Source organism: Emys orbicularis, chromosome 16 (genome assembly GCF_028017835.1).
Source record: "Emys orbicularis isolate rEmyOrb1 chromosome 16, rEmyOrb1.hap1, whole genome shotgun sequence".
In the NCBI taxonomy this organism is placed as follows: Eukaryota; Metazoa; Chordata; order Testudines; family Emydidae; genus Emys; species Emys orbicularis.
The window spans coordinates 18,142,194-18,161,637 of record NC_088698.1 but is presented as its reverse complement, the minus strand read 5'-3'; the positions used below and the strand labels follow the sequence as shown (position 1 = coordinate 18,161,637).

Here is a 19,444-nt window from a genome sequence, read left to right as displayed (position 1 = left end):
TCTTAAATTCTGGCGTCATTTTAAACTATATTGATGAGCTCTTTAGCTGATTATTTTCTGGCGACAGTGTGAGTCCGTATCATCCTTCTTTGCTGAATTATGTGGAAAGGTGCCATCCTTATGGTTGGAGCAGGGACTTGAGCTTCAAGATTCCTGGCTCTGGTGCTGACTTGCTGTCTGTGACTTTGTGCAAGACAGTGGCTTCTTTTTGTCAGTTTCCCTATCTGTAAAGTGGGGTAATATTATTTACCCACCTCCAGGGATCATGATGTTGCCTAAAGTTTATGAAGCGCTTTGAGGCCAAATCGTATATGTATGTAAGTTGTTGGTTTTAGGAGAAGTGACTGAACTGCAATATTCAGCCCAAATTTCAAACATCCTAGTGTGTAGACCCAGGGTTTTGATTCAGATGCATTCCTATTTTCTGTCTGATGGTGGTGGGTGTTGTTTGACAATATATGGAAGACGGTCTTACTCATGGATAATAAATTCAGAGCTGGCTCTAAACTATTTTATACACTGCTGCCATTGCAGCATTACTGTGTAGCAGTAAATAACTAGCCAAAGTCAAGGAGTAAATTCTGCCCTCAGCTTCACCCATGCAGCAAAGGTGATACAAGTGTAATTCAAGGCAGAATTTGGTCCATCATCTTGGATCATTTTGATAGAAGGTATGCCGTGACCATACACACCAAGACTGAAGAGGCAGGCTCAAGTCAGAATTTCCTTACTTATTTTGTGGGTTGATGTCTCAACCTCAGCATTGTTTCATGTTGTCTTCCCTCTCTATTTTTTATAGCATTCAATATGATCACTCCAGATTGTGACTTTGTGTTTCTTAGAAATAATAGTGGTAGAGATGACTCTTTCTTCTTTCTTATTACACCTCTACCCTGATATAACACGAATTCGGATATACCGCTGTAAAGCAGCGCTCTAGGGGGCGGGGCTGCGCACTCCGGCGGATCAAAGCAAGTTCGATATAACGCGGTTTCACCTATAACACAGTAAGATTTTTTGGCTCCCAAGGACAGCGTTATATCGGGGTAGAGGTGTATATCTGCTGCGAATCTTCCTGCATTTTTACTGTCTCTTTCTAAATCGCTGTCTAAAATATGTAGCAGCGCAATACAAGTCATAGCGCACTTATCATGCAAACCTCCCAGGGCACCTTAGAATAAAATCAGTAAAATCAAAAAGAAAATCAACTTAGTTCAGCCCTGAGTTGAATTAATTATTTTTTAAAGCAGTGTTGGGGTTGGGTATGTGTGTATATATATATATATATATATATATATATATATATATATATATATATATATATATATATATATATATATATATATATATATATATTTAGCTTCTCCAACTTTGTTCTCTCTGTATCACATTTTTATTCAGTTTGATGCAAACTTGGAGAAGATATTGATAATTATCACACTGAGATTAGTAACATGTTGATAATGCCCACCTGTGCAAAAATTAGCTTGTCATTCTCTATGGACCCTTTATTGACCAGATAATAATCAGCTAGTGATAAACGATAAATTTGTTTATGCTGAAGTAGACGTACTTTGATAGCTGGAAAAAAAGTCATCAAATTAACTAATAAAAGCTTTATTTACCATGAAGCGTTTTTTAAATGTCTGTCATTATCATCCTGGTTGCAACACAGTGACCCCGATTATCATGAATCTGTTTACAAGGTTTAGGTTAATTGGATTTCTTAACTACTTCCCAGAGCTGTGAGGAGCACAAGTACAGTATGATGAAGTTCAAATAGTATAACGCAGCCCCGTTTATGAAGAGACAGGCTTCCTATAGAAAGAAGTTGCTTTGTTTCATAACCAGCTCCGTGCATAGCAGCTGTGTCTGTGATTTGGTGTGATATATGTAACACCTCTATTTGTGCAGATGCGTATAGCTGTAGCTTGCACTGTCACTACACAACTACGATTTGTGTATTCAGTAAGAGAAGAGGTTTATTTTCAACAAGAGAGACTTTGAAATGTTGTTACTTCAGCTTGATAGCCAATTCATTTGTATTTTCATATGAAGAATCATGAATAAAATAGCTTGTGTGTTGCATGGGTGCCTGAATAAAAGAGACAGGAGGATGTACTTGAGTGAGAACAGGACAGTGCTTTTATGTGCTTTTCTTTCCTCTGCTCAAGACTCCTGCTTGTTCTTAAATAGCACAACATTGCACCCTCCAGGTGCAGTGTGTAACTGCAGTTATGATGATTGATTCGTTCTGTAAGGACTGTGTATTTTTGGTAGAGACTCCTATATTCTCTTTTAGAATCAGTAACCCTCTTTCTGTTTTGTTTTCAGGCTTCTTTAGGCTCCGAGAAGCTGTTTTCCCCTGCAGCAAATAAAGGTAGGTGCTTTGGAAAAACACTTTCCTTTTCTTATCTTACCGTTAGAACAAGAAACTCCTTCAGTGTATGAAACTATTAAAAACCTTGTGTGTGTAACAGGAATTGAATTTAACAGGAAGCCAGTGACTGCAATCTTGCCCCGTAGTGTTGTCAAAAAGAACAACCTCACATTGTCACAGGATTGCAATGGTTATGTTAATTTTCACAGCAACCTTGTATTAGGATGAGGCTGGGTTTTTTTCCCCTTCCAGATGGTAGATTTGTAGCAAATGTCTTAACGAGAGGGCTTATTGATGAAGCAGGAATCAACTTTAACTATAGCAGAGCTGCCACAAGCAAACCTTCATTTTTTTAAAAAAACTAAGGAATATTTGTGTATCTATATTATTCTCTCAAGGATTCAAATATCTTTTCACCCACCAGCGTGCAGAACGTTTATATCTATAGGTCTCAATCCTCCAAAGTGAAGTTTAAGGTGCTCAGTATATTGCAGGATTCTAGCCCATAGCTCCCATTAGTATTAATGAGCGTTACCTGTGATCCACACTGGGTGTTGCTAAGAGACGTGGCCTGTTCAGATTTCCTTTGGGAATTGTAGTAATACATTTTTAAATATACCAAGCCCTCCCTTTACGACTCAGTCTGTCGGTAATACAAGGCTACTCTGGCTTGTTGCTCAGCTTCCTATGGATAATCTCACTCTTGGTTGAATGCTGTGGACAAAAAATATTTAAGGAACAGCCTTGTAGAGAAGAGTGTTGTGTACAATTGAAAGCATTATGCTATGAATGGCTCTGCTCTGTCGTGCAAGAAGGCGGACATTATGGCTTTGTATACACTGCCAGTAAGTAACGCTGTTCTGCAGTGTTCCTTGTATTGAACTACAGAATAAAAACCATTTCAGAGCAATAATGACTACTAGGGAGACACAAATACCTTGAAGGGGGAAAATGAGGCTCATTAATAAGAAATTATAGCGTGAAAAGGTTATTTCAAGAGGACCAAGAGGGGACTCGTTTACCTCACTACTGTATAGGAATAGGAGCTAGCCAAGGAAAGGCTTTTTGGTTATTACTTGTTGTGTGTGTCTCAGGCTGGTTCCAGGCACCATTGGGCTGGCTTTTTTAGATGCTGTAAGTGCTAGAAATTCTTTCTTTCCAAGTCCTGCAAACTTTAAATGGTAAATGTGAAAACTGATGGTGAGTGTGTGACATTAGTACATTTGCAGATGTTTTCACAAAATTATGCAGTTTCATCAGAAAAAAAATAGCAAAGGACTGCGGGGAAGGGGGACAGACACCATTTGTCATCTCTCCACCCTATTGTGTACCTTAGGTACCAAACCTTGGTAAGCCCAAATCCCATAGAGCTCGCTCGCTCTCAAAAACAAAACAAAACTCCAGAAGCACGAGTGAAAATGTGGCCCAGTGATCTAGTTTAGAGGATTACATTCAAGTGTCAGCAGCTTTTTGGCTCCTGCAGTTAATTGAAGTCTGATGGTTTTTTTCACCTTGATATCTCAGAGCCACTCAGCAACATGAGTTTTCAGATTGCTCTCCATCATGTGCCGATGGCAGTGAACTTGACAGCTTGGAGTCATCTACTCACTGGTGTTTACATCACTGCAGCTGAAAATTATTACCGTTTATTTTGCCATGGATCCAGATATCACCAGGCTTTGGGAAAGTTTCAATCCAGATATGAATTTTGTGGCTCATCTTTAGCTTCTGCATAGATCTTGGAGTAGACACATGTCTACCATGCTGTTTGCCAAAGATTGAGACTGTGTGGGCAGACTCTGCTCAGGACTACCTTAGGATTGGCATGGCATAGCATAGCATAGCAGTTGTATTGCAAGGTCAGGTTGAGTAGCATTGGTAGTAGATCTATATGGAGAAGCTTGAACGGCACTAAATTGTGACGCTGGTTAATTTTACAAGTCCTGCTATGTGATTACACCAGAGTTTTATCTCTCACATATGCAAATTAAAGGCACTGTTAAATGATGAAGCCTTTGTGATGCCATATGGGCAGAGAGAAGGTGACCTTCAAGGACTGACATTTCAAACTCCATTAATAAGATACCAAAATTGACTTAAGTCCTAAGTTTTCAAAGGTGTGAGCAATTGTGCAGGCAAAGGATTAGTTAAACACACAGTTTCCTGATTTGCACGCATAAATGGTGCAACGGGTGCACACTTCTCTTGCAGGCGTTCGCATTGTGCCCTTCTTTGAAAATCTGTGCTTCGGTTGAGGCGGGGGGGGAGGGCATTGCAAGAGATTACAGGTCCAGCAAAAAGCAATAATTAAAAATCAAGCCAGGTCACTGAGGGGATGCACTTCAAGCATTGTTTTGCCAAAGCTTGTGCTGCTCAAATTATGGGAGAGCGCCCTCTTTTTTCAGACCTCTTTATGCACTCACTGCTTATAAATTCTCAGTAAGGTTTTTATTTTAATATATTATCATTCCATTTTTTCTTCTTGACGACCATCCAGAATTCTGTAGAGTTAATTTCTTAGTTAGCAAGTTCTATGTTGTCTGCATTGTTGGCCTTTTTTACATGACTGTTGTTTTTTGGGGGGTGGGGTGTTAAACACAGTAGGTCAGATTCATTCTTGGTGTAACACCATTGACTTCTATAGAATTACATGAAGGATGCATTTGGTGCAGTGAATTTATTAATGTCATTCTAGTTTACCAACAGATTAACAATGCAATGAAGTATTAAGATGGGCAACTTTTACTTTTCCATGTCTGGAATAGTTGTAAAATGTAACTTTTTACCACGCTGCTTAGCTTCTCAAAAGGTCTTAGATGCTGAATCTTTTGTTTAATGTTCCCTGTGTTACATTTGTCTTCACCTCCTTACAACAGAAGGCCATTGCTGCTGTGTCCCTCTTTTGACACAAGTTGATGTGTGACAACAGATGTACTATGCAGCAGTCAGCTTCCCTGGAACATTTGCCATTATGCAGGGGAGAAGGAGGTGTCTTGACCCAAAGTGACCTCAGTGGTCACAGCTGTGAAATAGACTGAATTAGAGGACTTTGAGCTTCCTGGAGAGAGAGCAAGAGAGAGATTAAACACCCCATACAAGAAAATAGTAATTAAAAATAAAAAGCATTGAGGCCCATTTGTTCTGATACCCTGTTCTTTTCATGCAGGGTTCTCCCAGCCAGTCAGTGGTGGGGGGAGAGCTTGGAGGGACCCGAAAAACCAAAGTGCAAAGGCAAGCTAGATCAAAGCTCCATGCTAGCCAGAGGGATAGGAGAGACTGAGAAGAGGAAAAAAAGCAAGAGCTTCTGATACAAATTCAGATTTGTCTGTCAGCCTGCAGCAGGCCAGAGGAGCATTTGCCCATTAAACACCTAAAGGGACCTCAATCTGGCTGGTGTATTGACATTTGGGGTGTTGAGTTTTTTAAGGCTATCCTGGTGCAATCACTGCAGCTACTGATTCACTTTTAGGCAAGTCCCTTGTTCCCATTTCATTGGAGGGAAATGATTATGCCCTATGCTACGTGCAGATATCCTAAAGGCTTTTCTTCTTGGTGATCCCCAGTGGTACCAGTCCATGCAGTGCCAGCCCTGTGCCATTTCTTTCAATGAGATAACCAGTAAGGTGCCAGAGGAACAAGGAGAGCTTTTATTACCAAAAGCCTTGAAACCGAGATCCTAATGCTGAGAAAATTTGTGGAGATCTGAATTCTCTCTTGAACCCAGCTCCTTCCTCAGCCACTGGGAGTACTGCAGTATGAATGGGCTTCTTAAAATAGATGTTTCTTCAGTGGATTTAATGCTGGTGAAAGGTTCCAGGTTAATGGTCCTGAAGAGTGAAATCCTCTATCCCCAGAGCAAGCGGCGCATGGGCAGCTTCAGTGCAAGCTCTCCATACTAACCCCTGCCAATGTGCGTCAGTCCTGACCTGGAGCAATAACTTGTAGAAGTGAAATGGGAATTCAGTGTCATTGTCCACTGAATCCTTGGCACCTCTTCCAAAGCTTCCAGCAAGGTTGCCAGATGTGGTTTTGTAAGATGACCACCTATCCACGAGGAACCAGACTGAGCGCAGCACCACAACTTTGGACAGGGCCTGGGACAGCCATCAGGGATGGTTAGGAAGTCAATATGAGCTGTGGGTGCTCAACATCTGCTGGGCTCAGGCCCAAACTTTGAATTAGGCAGGCAGTGTTGTCTGACGCATAGAGTACCTGACTGGGAATCCACGTTCCTAAGATCTTTGTCCAGCTGTGCTACATACTTGCTGGGTGATCACTTAACATCTGTGCCTCAGTTTCCACATCTACAAAATGAGGGATAATACTTGCCACTCCAGCATGTTGGTAGGCTTAATTAATTAATGTTCATAAAGTGCTTTGAGATCCTTTGTTGAGAGGTTTTATGGAGAGTATAGTATATAAAGCATTGTTCTCACTGTAATAATAAGTGAAAATAGCTTTGGGGTTTTTTTTTTTTCTTTTATCCATTTTTTCCCCTCGAGTTAAAAAAATGCTTACCATACACTCTCACTTTTCATTGAACATATAGGCATAGAACTCTGAAGTGCTCTCTTTCATCGTGAACTGTACGTGTCCCCAAAGCTCTAAAGCATACAGTCTGTGCCTTAACCCTTTGACAAGAGGGAACCAGGCTTGCTTGGCACGCAGGCCATAATTGTCAGCCCTGGGATGCACCACGACCACCCGCCCCCGTGGATTAATGCAATTTATAATTCTTTGAAGTTTCCTTCTTTTATATTTTGTCCTCTTGACCACAGAAGTGTGCCATGGGCCAGCAAGAGAGATTTCTTGTTTAAAAGACAACTCAGAGTCCTGACGAGCGCATCTGAACCAGAAAAAAGAACCCCTGTTCCTCTGAGATCAGTGCTGCATAATCTTGTTGCCTTAAGGGGACTGTCTCTCCTTTTTCTCTTCTCTTTTCTTTTCTTGTTTTTTTTCCTTCTGCACTAAACTGTCACACTAAATCATTTTAAAAGCTAGAAATACAAAATCTCCAGAGTAGGACATGCTGTTAAAAACTGATGCTTATTATTGCAAGAGGGGGTGGGAGCTGGGGTGGGGTGAGGGACAAGGGTTGGAAACAGATGGTTTCTTTGCTGAGAGAGTCTGTGTGAGCCAGTGAATTGGAAACCAGCCCTAGCAGGGCTGCTCTTGAAGTAAGATGCTTTACACCGTTGTGAGGCGTTGTTATCTAATGGATAAGGCACTGAACTGGGACTCAGGAGACCTGGGTTCTATCCCAGCTTTGCCACTGATATGCTGTGTGACCTTGGACAAGTCACCATCTCTTTCTGCTCCCACTTTTCGTTTTGTTTTTGTTGTAAACTCTTTGGGACAGAGACTGTCTCTCATTATGTTATTATATAAAGCCTTTTCCACTGGGGCCCCAATCTCACTTGGCATCTCTAGGTGCTATTAGGTAATAGTAATAATACACTATAGAGTTTTTCACCAGAAGATCTTGATGTGATCTGTAGGCATTAAGTAAGTCTCCCAATACCCTTTTCAGGGAGGTAAGTAGCATGTGTGTATGTAAACTGAGGCCCAGAGAAGTGTAGTAAACTTGTTCATGGTCATACACCAATTCAATGGAAGAGCCAAGAATACAGATACTAAGGGCTCTGCCACTGATTCCTCCAACTTCCTGTTTCCCATTTTGTAATGTACCCAGGCTTTGATGAAATTCCAGAGTCAGCATTTTTTTCTATGATGCCTGTTAAACCTAGTCCAATGATGTTTGCAGCCTGAATTTAAAGGTGATGATTTAGAGCCACATCTGCAAATGAGAGGCCACGTTAATCACAGGCAAGGAGGGAAATCTTTTAACAGAAGCATTACTAGTAGTATAGCACTTAATATGCACTAGATGGCCAGACTGCTTATAAAGCCCCTCCCCACCAGTATTCTCAACTCTTTTGTCACAAATCTCACATTATTTGGTGTTTTTAAAGCCCCGGCTCCTGGAGTCGTGATTACATGAGACACTATTTTGATTTTTAAAAATAGTAAGTTTCTAGCCTGCTTGGTTATAAAGAAAAGTTTGATAATGTGACGCTCCACCAAACACTCAAAAACCAGATGGAAGTTAAAAAGAACCTCATATGTATTATGTTTGAAAACCTCATTTTTAAGCCCGTCTCATGATTTTTGAATGCTTTGGGGTGGCAATACTGGGGACACACCAGGATCTGGGATATAATTGGATCCAGGACCTGAACCATCTATGGCCTCCTGCCTCTTTCCTTCTCTAAAATTTCTAATCTAATCTAACCACTCCTTGGATTAATTAATACATTAGCTATCGGGTAGGGTGACCAGATGTCCCGATTTTATAGGCACCGTCCTGATTTTTGGGTCTTTTTCTTATATAGGCTCCTATTACCCCCCACCCCCTGTCCCGATTTTTCACAATTGCTGTCTGGTCATCCTACAATCGGGCTTCCTTGAATGTGCATGCATATATAATATATAGTGGTCTAGAAAGAAGGAGGACTCTTGTTTTTTCAAAAACCATCTAGGTAACCATGACAATCCCACAGGTCAGAGCTACGTAGTCACATTTTTTGAAAACAGAGTAAGAATAACAGCCGTTAAGAGTGGGGTTCTACAGGAATCCTTGCATTGCTCAGGCACTGGAAGGCACTCTGCAGTCTCTTTATAACTGATAATGCATCTGCATGGAGGTGGGGGGGTGTATGTAAGGCTTATTTAATAGCTGTCTACACCGTGATCTCTCTCTATAGTGGGTCCAAGGAAAATGTCACAATAACATGGAAGAGACCATTTTCCAACCGCCACTGTTCAATTAGCTTAGAAAAGCTCGACTTACATCATCCAGAAATGTCGTCGGGCGAGTGGGCTACGAAGAAGGGCAATTTACGATTTTAATATCAACACAAATTTACTGTTGTCTAACACAAGTAGGCAGATTCTGCTAGTACCATTTCTCCCCACCCCCACCCCCTGGTCAGTTAAGACAGCCACCTCCACTGTAGTCTGCCAGGATAAAGCTTCCTTTGTACTGTCGGGCTACAGCCAAGAGGTGAAAAGTTGAATTACAAACATTTCTAGGCCTGCTAGTTGGTGTCATGTGTGTTGTTTTGCTGTTTTAAGGTTATGGGGGTCTGTAGCTGTGTTCCTGTCAGTGGGATTGGAATGAATAGAAGCAATACTGTGAGAGATAAAACGTGTTTAATTATTTATTTGAGTATTACAGACTGAAATTGCTTTTTGATTTAAAGCGTACAAGCCATGGATATATTTTTGGAGTAGAGACAGAGAGACACATACACATGCGCGCACACACAATTGCCTAGGGTAATGTAAAAGTCTATTTGCTCGACTGCCCTTCCTCCGCAGGATTTGTTCATTTCCTTAAATATTTTAAATTTTAAATGCAGCTTTGTTAACTATTATGGCGAGCTAACTGCACGCAGAGCCTTACCGAGAAAAATAAAATAAACAAAGTCTGGTTGTATAAATGTTATGAAAAGGATGGTTTATTTTCTTTAATTATAGTTTTTATTTAAAATAAAAAAACTTAACAGCAAAGAAAATATAACTGGCATATTCATGCATAAACTGTAGTGATTCACTAGGCACATTTTAACTTTCTGAGTTCATGTAAAAGTAGCTAAAGAGAGCATCAGATTATAAATCATACATTTAAAAAAATAATTCCTACTGGCTACTAGTAACAAATTACTGAAGCTAAAAGATTTTTTTTAAAAATCAGGTATGCTTTGCATCCTTTCCTCTGTTTGGTTACTTCTTGCATTTCTCTCTGGTGGGGCAATGAAAAAACAAACAGGTCAGTTTCCGCTATTGTTCCCAGTTGATTTCCGTTCTGATTCTGACCTATTAATAGGGTGCTAATGTTTAAATCCAAGCACTGCCACCCAAACACAATATCCATTTTAATAGTTTTTTCCTTGATTTTTTTTTTAACTTTGAAAACACAATTTGTATTAAATTTTGTAAAGCTTTTGTTAACCAGAAAACTAAATGTTGGGTCTAAAGTCCACCATGCCCCTTTAAATTAACTAGTGCCTAATCAGGGTGAGACTGTCTGGAACCAATGTGTCGGGTATGAATGCTTTTGGCCTTCTGACGAAAGTCCTGATCCAATTCAGATCTGTTCCTAGTAAAATAGTGTCATCCTTCTCTACTGCCTTGATACAATGTGTGTGCATTCTCTCTGCGTGCTGCACCATGTGTTTGTGATCTTTTTATAGCTCTCTGATGTTCCTTTCTCTGTTCCCCTCCACCCTCATGCTTCATACTTCTATTTGGGAGAAGCAGTTTGACAGGTGACCAATATTAAGCTGTCCTGGGTTGTATAATAGCTCATTAGGGAATCCTGCAGACACAGTAACTGTGTGCTTCCTGCAGGTCACTAGCATAGCAGAGGCCAGACCGACAATTGACAAGTAATTTGACAAGTCAGCAGGAGGGTAAGGAGGTGGGTGCATGGGGGAAGCTGGAACTGACCCTGAGGTCATCCTGCGTTTCCCTCTGAGCAATCAATGAAAGTGATCAATGAGACCACCGTGTGTTCTTTAATTGCAAATGGATCTGGTTGCTCTTTTGTGCACAAAGCTGGTGTGGTCTGTAATTCCCAGTGAGTCACCGACCTCCAGCAACAGGGTCTTCATCATGAGCAGAGAATACCATTAGCAAGCTGCTGCTTCGCCCCTTCCCCCTGGAGATTTAAGGCCCCCTCCTAATCTGGGGAGGCACAGGGCATGAGGTTGGTGAGCAGGATGCTTGCTATCCTGATCAATCTGTGTGGCAAGCAGTAATAGTTCATTCTCCACCGCAGTTCTGGAGTTGACATGCTGTATGTTTCGGTAATTGATTTTCATATTAGCTTCATTTGAAATGTGTAAATCTCTGAATCACGAACAGCAGCCTGGCCTGTCCTATCCCGAGGGAATGAGGCAATATTGAGGGGGCATCCTTCAAGCCTTGAAGGTTCCTGCCACTTTATTTCCCCTTTAAGTCATCCTAGACACGCACACACGCTCCCTCTCTCTCTGTCGTCCCCCCCTTCGCGCCCACCCCCACCCCCCGCCGCCCCTTTCTGGTTAACAAGGGCTGGACACTGTTCCTTGCAGAATCTTTTAATGTTGTTCCTGAGCTGGCCAGATGAATTGCAGCACGAGGTCTTCCCTCCCCTCCCCACCACTCAGAACTCGGACTTTTCCTGTGTACTGTGGGCTAGAATCTGTTCTCAGTTACTCCAGTGTAAATCCATAGTAATTCCGTTGACCTTACTTGGATTTATAGCAGTATAGCTGAGACTGGAATTTGACCTGGTATTTTTTTGTTTGTTTTTTGCCCTGTTCTTCACAATGACTGTTTTTAAACTTGGCCAGTGTTTGTGCTGTTTAGAATTTAACTCTCTATCTCCAGCTCCATTCATTTTAATGCACTTTATGGAAAAGTCCTACAGAAGTTAATAGGAATATAAGCTTTCTATAAGGGTTTTAAAAACTGTCTTGTAGAGCTTATTAGAGAATCATATTCCTGCTATGGGATTCTGTAGGATGGTTCCAAAGCTTGTGGAAAGTTTCTCATTAATTAAGTTTCTCAATTTAAGGGTTTTTAGACTAATTTTTATAGACCCCTTACTATGTTTCTGAAGAAACCTATTGGTTTCATCACTAATAAATTCTATAGGGCTTATCCATAAGGAAATAGTCAGACTTGTGGATCTCTTTCTCCAGTGAAATGGGCATTAACTTTTTGCTCTGTTGAAATGTAAGAGCAGGGTGAGCTACAAATCAAAGAAAGCTCAGATAGAAAAAGTACATTTACTAGTATTGTTAAATGATAGGCCCCTCACCATCACAGTCCCTGCATCTTGGTTGGGTTAAAGAAATGTTATTTTTAAAACATCATATCATTACTCCCACTGTTGGTTTTATAACCCCCTTCCCACTCCTCCCCAGCCGTCGGTGCTGAAAGTAACCTTGTTTGTAGTAGTTGCACTACTGGAATTAAGGGGAGGTTTTCAGCATGGTGAAAAACTGTATTTTTAAGATATTGTGTAGTGATAGTTCACATGTTCCAGGACCCCTGAAAAAAGCCAGCTCTGCTGGTCCAATCCATCCAGGCATTAACATTGGAATTTTTATCTAATTAAATGAAAACGGCTTTGTGTATGCATGCATCTTGCTGCTTGTATCTTTCATGTGCAAGCCCAGAGCCACCCAATGACAGGTGAGTGGGCTCGAAAAGAAGTAAAATTATGTAATTGCCAGTTTCCTTCAGTTTCATTTTCTCTTTCATTTTGCATAAGGAAGGCTATTTAGATCTCAGCTCACATGGTTTTGGTGGTAGCTAGATATCTATGAAACTGCATCTGCTGCTGTAGTCTCTGCTCACTGCGTATGCATCTGTTTGCATTCACTGATGATCCAGTACTGAGGGACTGTGCTTCCTGCACATGGCAGCCTGACAGTGTCTCCTAAAGGGGACGGCTTGTCCGTTCTAGCACTTGATTCCTTTCTCCTGTGACTTGGTTTGGGACAGATGAGGAAGAAATTCAGAAGCAGGCAGCACCAACCAAATTAGATTGAGATTAAAGTTCAACAGGCTTTGCAATGGGTTGCTATTTGTACACCAAGCTGCTAAAAATAAACCTGCACCCTGGGAACCTGTCCACAAAGCACGGTTGATAGGAGAGGGCCAACCTCATGCAGGCAAATAGGCAGCATTTTAGTTCTTTCTGTTCTATGGGGCTTGGCTTCCAGATTGAAGGGCTGGCTTTGTTCAGTTGACCTTTTATGTGGCTGGCCTTCTCCAAAAACTAGTGATGGGCTCCAGGGGTGGGGGTCCTACAAAGCATCCTGATTGAATGAGTTTAACAATTGTGTGAACATTGAACGTTGTTATTTTTAGTATTGAACCAGCGATTAAAGCTAGATAGAAACCTGAAACAGACAACTAGAATGTGATAGTTAAAATCTGTACTGATTGGTTGAATGGACATGGTAAAGTAGATTATTTGATACTTTTTATAATCAATTCTGTGGGCACACTGGATATTTTGGTTGGAAGGCTTCTGTGTTAGAGGCCAGATCCTGTTCCACACTCTGGCCCCTTTGTGCCATTCCAGCAGCATAAAGGCACAGTAAAGCTGCCCTAACCAGACAGCTGACTCAGGATTCCCCCCAGCATAGGGGGACACCCCAGTTGGCATAAAGCCTGCATAGTCAGTCCTATATCAGCTCTATGGCATAGAGAGGGTGTCTCAGGAAAGAGAAAGAGCATGGCTCCAGCAGTCCATAGCAGCAGAGCGCCTCATTGCAGGGCACTGCAGCCAGGCATAATTTAGAGCTGCTTTAAATTACACTAAGGTCTGGAGGTGAGCCCTGGTGCAGCTAAAAGTACTGAATTGCTTGCGCTGCTCACTTCAGGGACCTATATTGCTTTCAGATCCGCCCATACTGCAAAATCTGAATTTGGAAACACCCCAGCAGCCCCAGTAATTCGGGAGCATTGGATCCAGGTTTTTGGTTCAAACCCATGCCTGCTGCAAACATTTCTGTCACTGAATGGAGGCAGCTACGATAACCTTCTTTTTCTGCATCATTTCCTGTGGGCCTTTACTAAACATGCCACCCAGGTGTCCCTGTGTCAAGCTGCTTCTCGCTGAGTCTGCTTCTGTTGCTGCTGGCAGGCTTACCCTACCGTGCTCGTGACCAGACTCTCCCACCACAGTGTGTTAATTTTAAATAAACAGAGTTGGTGGGTTGTGATTTGGGAGGGTTTTCCCATCAGGCAGTATTAGAAGTTCTGCAAAGGGGAAAGGCTCAGATTCTATTTGAATTTCCCCCCTCCCGTATTTTAATATGATCGCTCTGATTTTGTCGTCGCTGAAGTATTGACTGGCAGTGCTATGATTCTCCTACACACAGGCAGGAGCTGCCAGCTCTTTCTTACTCAGCTAGCAATCAAGGTTATGGATTCCACGGTGCCAGAAGAGCTGTTGATCCAAAAGATTCTTAACATCTGCGAGTCATCTGTGTCCAAATTAGACTTAATTACCTCCCCTCTCCACACACTCCCAAAATGTTACATGACACACACTGCTGGAAAACACGTTAAATAACTTTTTGATGCAGCTGACCACTGTTGCAAACCATAAGCTGTGGGGTTGCATCTCCACTTCCAAGTACATTGAAACCCAGGATAAACACACCAGCCCCCCTCCAATTATAATGCATGAAAATGTTGGCTTCCTTAGGGAGCACACACAGGGCAGTTGTTTTTTCCCTGCTCCGTAACTCGTTTGCTCCAGATGCTGTCGCATGCTGTCAAAAGCTGCTGTTGTCACAAGCCAACAAGGGGGTCCTTGTCAGAAAGCTCTAAGCAGCCTTCTGTCTTGTCTGATAGTGAGACACATACACACATTTTGCTAGGTGGGGAGAAGATGAGAGAGCTTTGTGTCCCCCCCCCCCCACTCCATTCGCAAGCCGACTATTAAATAATTAATGTGCCCAATGGGATGGAGGAAAGCAAAAGCTGTTGTGTGCCAAAGTTTTCTCTGGCTCCAAAAAGCACAGCTCACAGTGTATTCTGGCACCTAAGAGCGAGTTTTCTTCCCTCCTCTATTCTTCCGTATGTGTGCTGGACAGGGAAGTGGTGTTCTCAGCCCAGCGGGGGGATGACTGTTATTTCAGACCAGCAACAGGGGGAAAGGAACAGCCTGTTGCCTGATTGATGTTTGTTTTTTATGGACAGACACCAAACCTTCATTAGAGACGGGGGGAGAGGGAGGGCGTGCTCTTAAGGAACTATTGTACCCACACACAAAAACTTCTCTGCACTTTCTTTGACTTCAGCTGTACTGTTTTGGCCCTGGTGACTTTAAGAAAATATACACACCGCACAGAAAGTTCAGTGAAGGCTTTTGGAGAGGGGAGGCTGGAGGAGGGGACGACAGTCCAGTTGGATTTTACAGTAATTAATTTCAGATATGCTGCTCATCTATTCTCTTTGGATTTCAGAGAGGAACATGGGATTGCAGGGCTTGGTTTTCTGCCTAATACAATCCTCTCCTTCCCCCTCCAGTAAAGCTCCATTTTCTTCTGTCTATGGATTCTAACATTCAGGTTGCATTGAAGTGCTATTTCTTTGTATTCATCACATTTTAAAGCAGGCAATTATCTCTGGGCCAAAGACAAATGCAGGAGAAGAGGAAGGGAAGCTATTAAAGAGGCTTTCCTCTTGCCATGCGCCTGGGATACAAGAAGCCATAAGAGACTGAACAAGCCAGTAATGGCTATAGCGGATTACTTTCCAATGTACTAATGGGGCGTATTCAATCAAACAACAAATGCCTGTCATCCCTGCATCTGCTTATGAAAAGCTCCCAGGGTACACCGGTGAAGATGACAGTGAAGTGAATGGAGTTACCTTGCTTGTTTGTAGAACAGGGCTAAGCCTGTCTCTTAAACTTTATGTGGGAGATTTTCCAAAGCCCAAATAAAAGTCAGGTACCCAGCTCCCACTGGCTTTTCAGTAGGAGTTGGGCAACTAACTGCCCTTTTGTGCCTTTGAAAATCTCACTGATTAATAATACTTGGCACTTACAGCACCTGAGCATCTCAAAGCACTTTAGAAATGTCAGTAAGGCTTAGTATCCGCATTTTTCCGATGGGGAAACAGGCTGCAACTTGTTTGTGATCTTAGGGGAGTGGGGAAGCCAGATCTTCTGATTCCCATTTCACTGTTCCGTGATCGTCCCTAGACCATTCTGCCTTCAGCCTTGTGTTCCGTAAAAGTTTTGGATTGGCAGATGTCGCAGAATATGTTGTATTTGTTTCCGATGCCTTCACCTGTTAATATTTCTGTTGTCATAGGATCATAGTAGTAAAAGAACTGGAAAAGGGCCCATTCGATATTTTAAGCTTTATCCCCCTCAAGAGAAGACCGATCAGATGTTAAATTGGTACTTCACTAGATCACAGCCACAAGGATGAGTTATATGGTACAGTAAAGGATTAATAAAACAGAGCCTGAATTGCACTACACGGTATTATTAATGTTTATTGAAACAATGGGAGCTGCTGGGGGCTCTGAGCATGTTTAGAAGTGGGACCGCTTCATTTGTGTGTCTGAATGAGAGCTGAGCCCTTTTGAAAGTCTAGCCCCAGCTTTGGGTGGTAAGCACCTCTGAGACAAATTCCATTCAGCCCCAAGATGATAAATACACCAAACACACATGAGATTGAGGCTTATTTACTCTATAGTCTTAAACCTAGGTTAATGAGGTGGGTTTGTGCCACTATAGTTCTGGGCTTGTCTCAGGGAAATTATTGACATGAAATATCAGACCACTGGGTAAGAACATGCCACAGATTTTCTACCCTTCCTCTGTAAACTGACTTTCTTTTGTTTCTGGATTATAGTGATGCTAATTTAGGGCTGGATCCCGAAAGGTGCTTATCAGAAGCATGTAAGAGTAATGGAGCAGTTGGCATTTGTGCGTGTGTGTTGAACCACTTCATGGCAAGCTGCAGTGGGCAAAAAAAGAAACGCTTGAGGGATGTTGCATATTTCTAAAAGGCCTGTGAGCTGGAAGCTATGTGTGGCGGTTTCCTTCAAACCCTTTTCTTTATGAATTACCTCTGCAGGAAAAGGAAGTTGCATTTGGAGGAAATTCAAGTCCCTCCCCTGTGGAGAGAAACCCATCATGAAAAAGGGGAGAGACTGGAGTCCTTTCCAGGTTTCATTTCATAGGAGGAAATATTGCTTCCTTTTAACTCTTGAACAAACAACTACAGTGACCACATCATAGGAGATCACATTCAGATAAGTCTGCATTCTAACATTTGCTCTTGGCCCAGGAGCTGGACAACAACCTGGATTCTCTCAAGTATTCCTAGTAGAGGCTTGGGTGCCCTCACACTTGGCTAGGATAGGGAACATATCTTACTCCCTACACATATTCATGCTCCCTGCATAGAAGGATCATAAAACGTTGTTTGGGGTTTGGCAGGAGTCCTTTTAGTTCTTGATCTTTGATCTTGGCCATTACTTTCCCTCGTGTCTTCTTTCTTTTCTTGGAAGTGCTACGCTGGCAATAAAGAAGAGAGATACTTCTGTACCATAGCTATAGCTTGGGGAAGGAGTTGGGGCTAGCCTATTAAAATGCGACAATTCTCTCCCCATCTTTAGGAAACGTTCAGTCTTGAAGTTCGTCATAGCAAACCCAGCTGCAGCTGTGCCCCAGAGGTTATTTCCTAATTAAACGTCTTCACATGTTAATTGTAATGCTATAGATTATACTAAATTGTTTGCTTCATTATATTGGGTTGCTGAAAGGAGGACCGGAAAAGCAGAGAGAGATTTTTAAAAAAGCAATAAAATAAAAGCCCAAGAAATGTTTCCTAGGCCTGGCCTGCTCACAGTTCTTAAGCCTTGTTAACGCTGAAAATTTATGTTGGCATAGCAACATCGGTCAGGATGTGAAAAAACTACACCCCTGACCGACATAACTTTGCCAACCTAACCCCCGGCAAAGACAAAGCTATGTCGACGAAAGTATACTAGTATAGTTAAAGCGATACTGCTTTTGTATGTCGACAAACCCCTAGAAATTTCTGAAGCTTCTGTAAAATTGAATCTCAGGCCTTCTGGATAAGAGGACCTATTGGAGAAGATGGGGACCATCCATATCCCATCAAGATTTGGAGCCGATGCTGAGTTCATAAAACTCCCCATCAGTGTGCAAGCTGAGACGTCGCTGAGAAGCAGAGAGTGCAGCTGCATGAAGGGAGTTGATTCTCTCAGCTCTGCAGCTTCACAGTTCCTGCACTGAGGGGTCTGCTGAAGCACATAGAAGCGACAGATGTGCCTAGCGTCTGGAATTACTCCCCCTGGTTCTTAATAGAGCTGCAGGAATGAGAATTCCCCCCCTTTTTTATTAAAGATGATTTTTCTGCCCTTTAAAGGACTCGGCCACCTGTTCCAATTGCTCAGTGAGGTTTGTTTGAAAAGCCAGTCTTGGCCTTACAAAGAAAGAAAGGGAAAAAAGGAGATGCAGCTCATTATACCAAGAAGGATTGGTGTTTTGGATTCATGAGGGAAGAGCAAGAACAAAATACTATAGAGAGGTATTAAATGAGGCCCTTTTGTTTCTTTGCTTGTAGAGCGTAAAAATGCCCAAGGCATGAATGCTGCGTTCAGATTACCCTTGAACATTTAAACGTCTGTGCTGGTATTTTATAAAATGAAGGTGGGGGGCAGAGTGGATACCTAATACTAAGAGGGAAAGGGACCTTAAACTGACACACATTGAGCATCCAACACTGGTAAACAGGGAGTGTCTTGTTCTGCATTAATATGGAAGGAGAGGGAAAACTGTCTAGCGGTTAAGGCAGTGTTTTAGACCCAGTAGATCTGGGTTGAATTCTACTGTGTGACCTTGTGACAAGTCATTTAATCTCTCTCTGCCTCAATGCCCCACCTGTAAAACAGCAACAATGATACTTCCTTTCTTCCACCCTTTATCTTGTCTCTTTTTAGATTGTAAAAGCCAGACTGGGACTGTTTTATCCTGTGTATATACGTCACCTACCACAATGGGGGACCAGTCTTGATTTTAATAAAAATAAATAGTAATAATAAATGTGTCCAGTACATGACAGCTGCTGCAGAATGGTCCTTTCCGCCCAACTATCTCTGAGAGCACTTGGGAGTTTAGGCTGATTCTGGGGATATTCTGTTACAGAAGCCTGAGAACGCAAATATTAAAGAAAAGAAGGGAATAAATACCAGATCTCACAAATTAATTATTTTGTAGTTTTCCTTGCTGCTTTTCATTGGCTAATATAATAAGTAGGGCCCTACCAAATTCATGGCCATGAAAAACGCGTCACGGACCGTGAAATCTGGTCTTTTGTGTGCTTTTACCCTATATTATACAGTTTTCACAGAGGAGACCAGTGTTTCTGAAATAGGGGATCCTGACCCAAAAGGGAGTTGCAGGGGGGGTTACAAGAGTATTTTAGGAGGATGGCAGCATTGCCA

General features: G+C 42.0%; 1 protein-coding gene across 3 annotated transcripts in view; it reads left to right on the top strand.

The window, feature by feature from the left end:
* Positions 1–19,444, top strand: part of FBRSL1 (fibrosin like 1) — a 525,832-nt gene that overhangs the window by 454,310 nt on the left and 52,078 nt on the right. For all 3 annotated transcript variants that reach the window (XM_065417935.1, XM_065417937.1, XM_065417938.1), the window contains one exon: positions 2,335–2,380. In XM_065417935.1, coding sequence (XP_065274007.1) covers positions 2,335–2,380 — 46 coding nt within the window. The remainder of the gene's footprint in view (positions 1–2,334; positions 2,381–19,444) is intronic.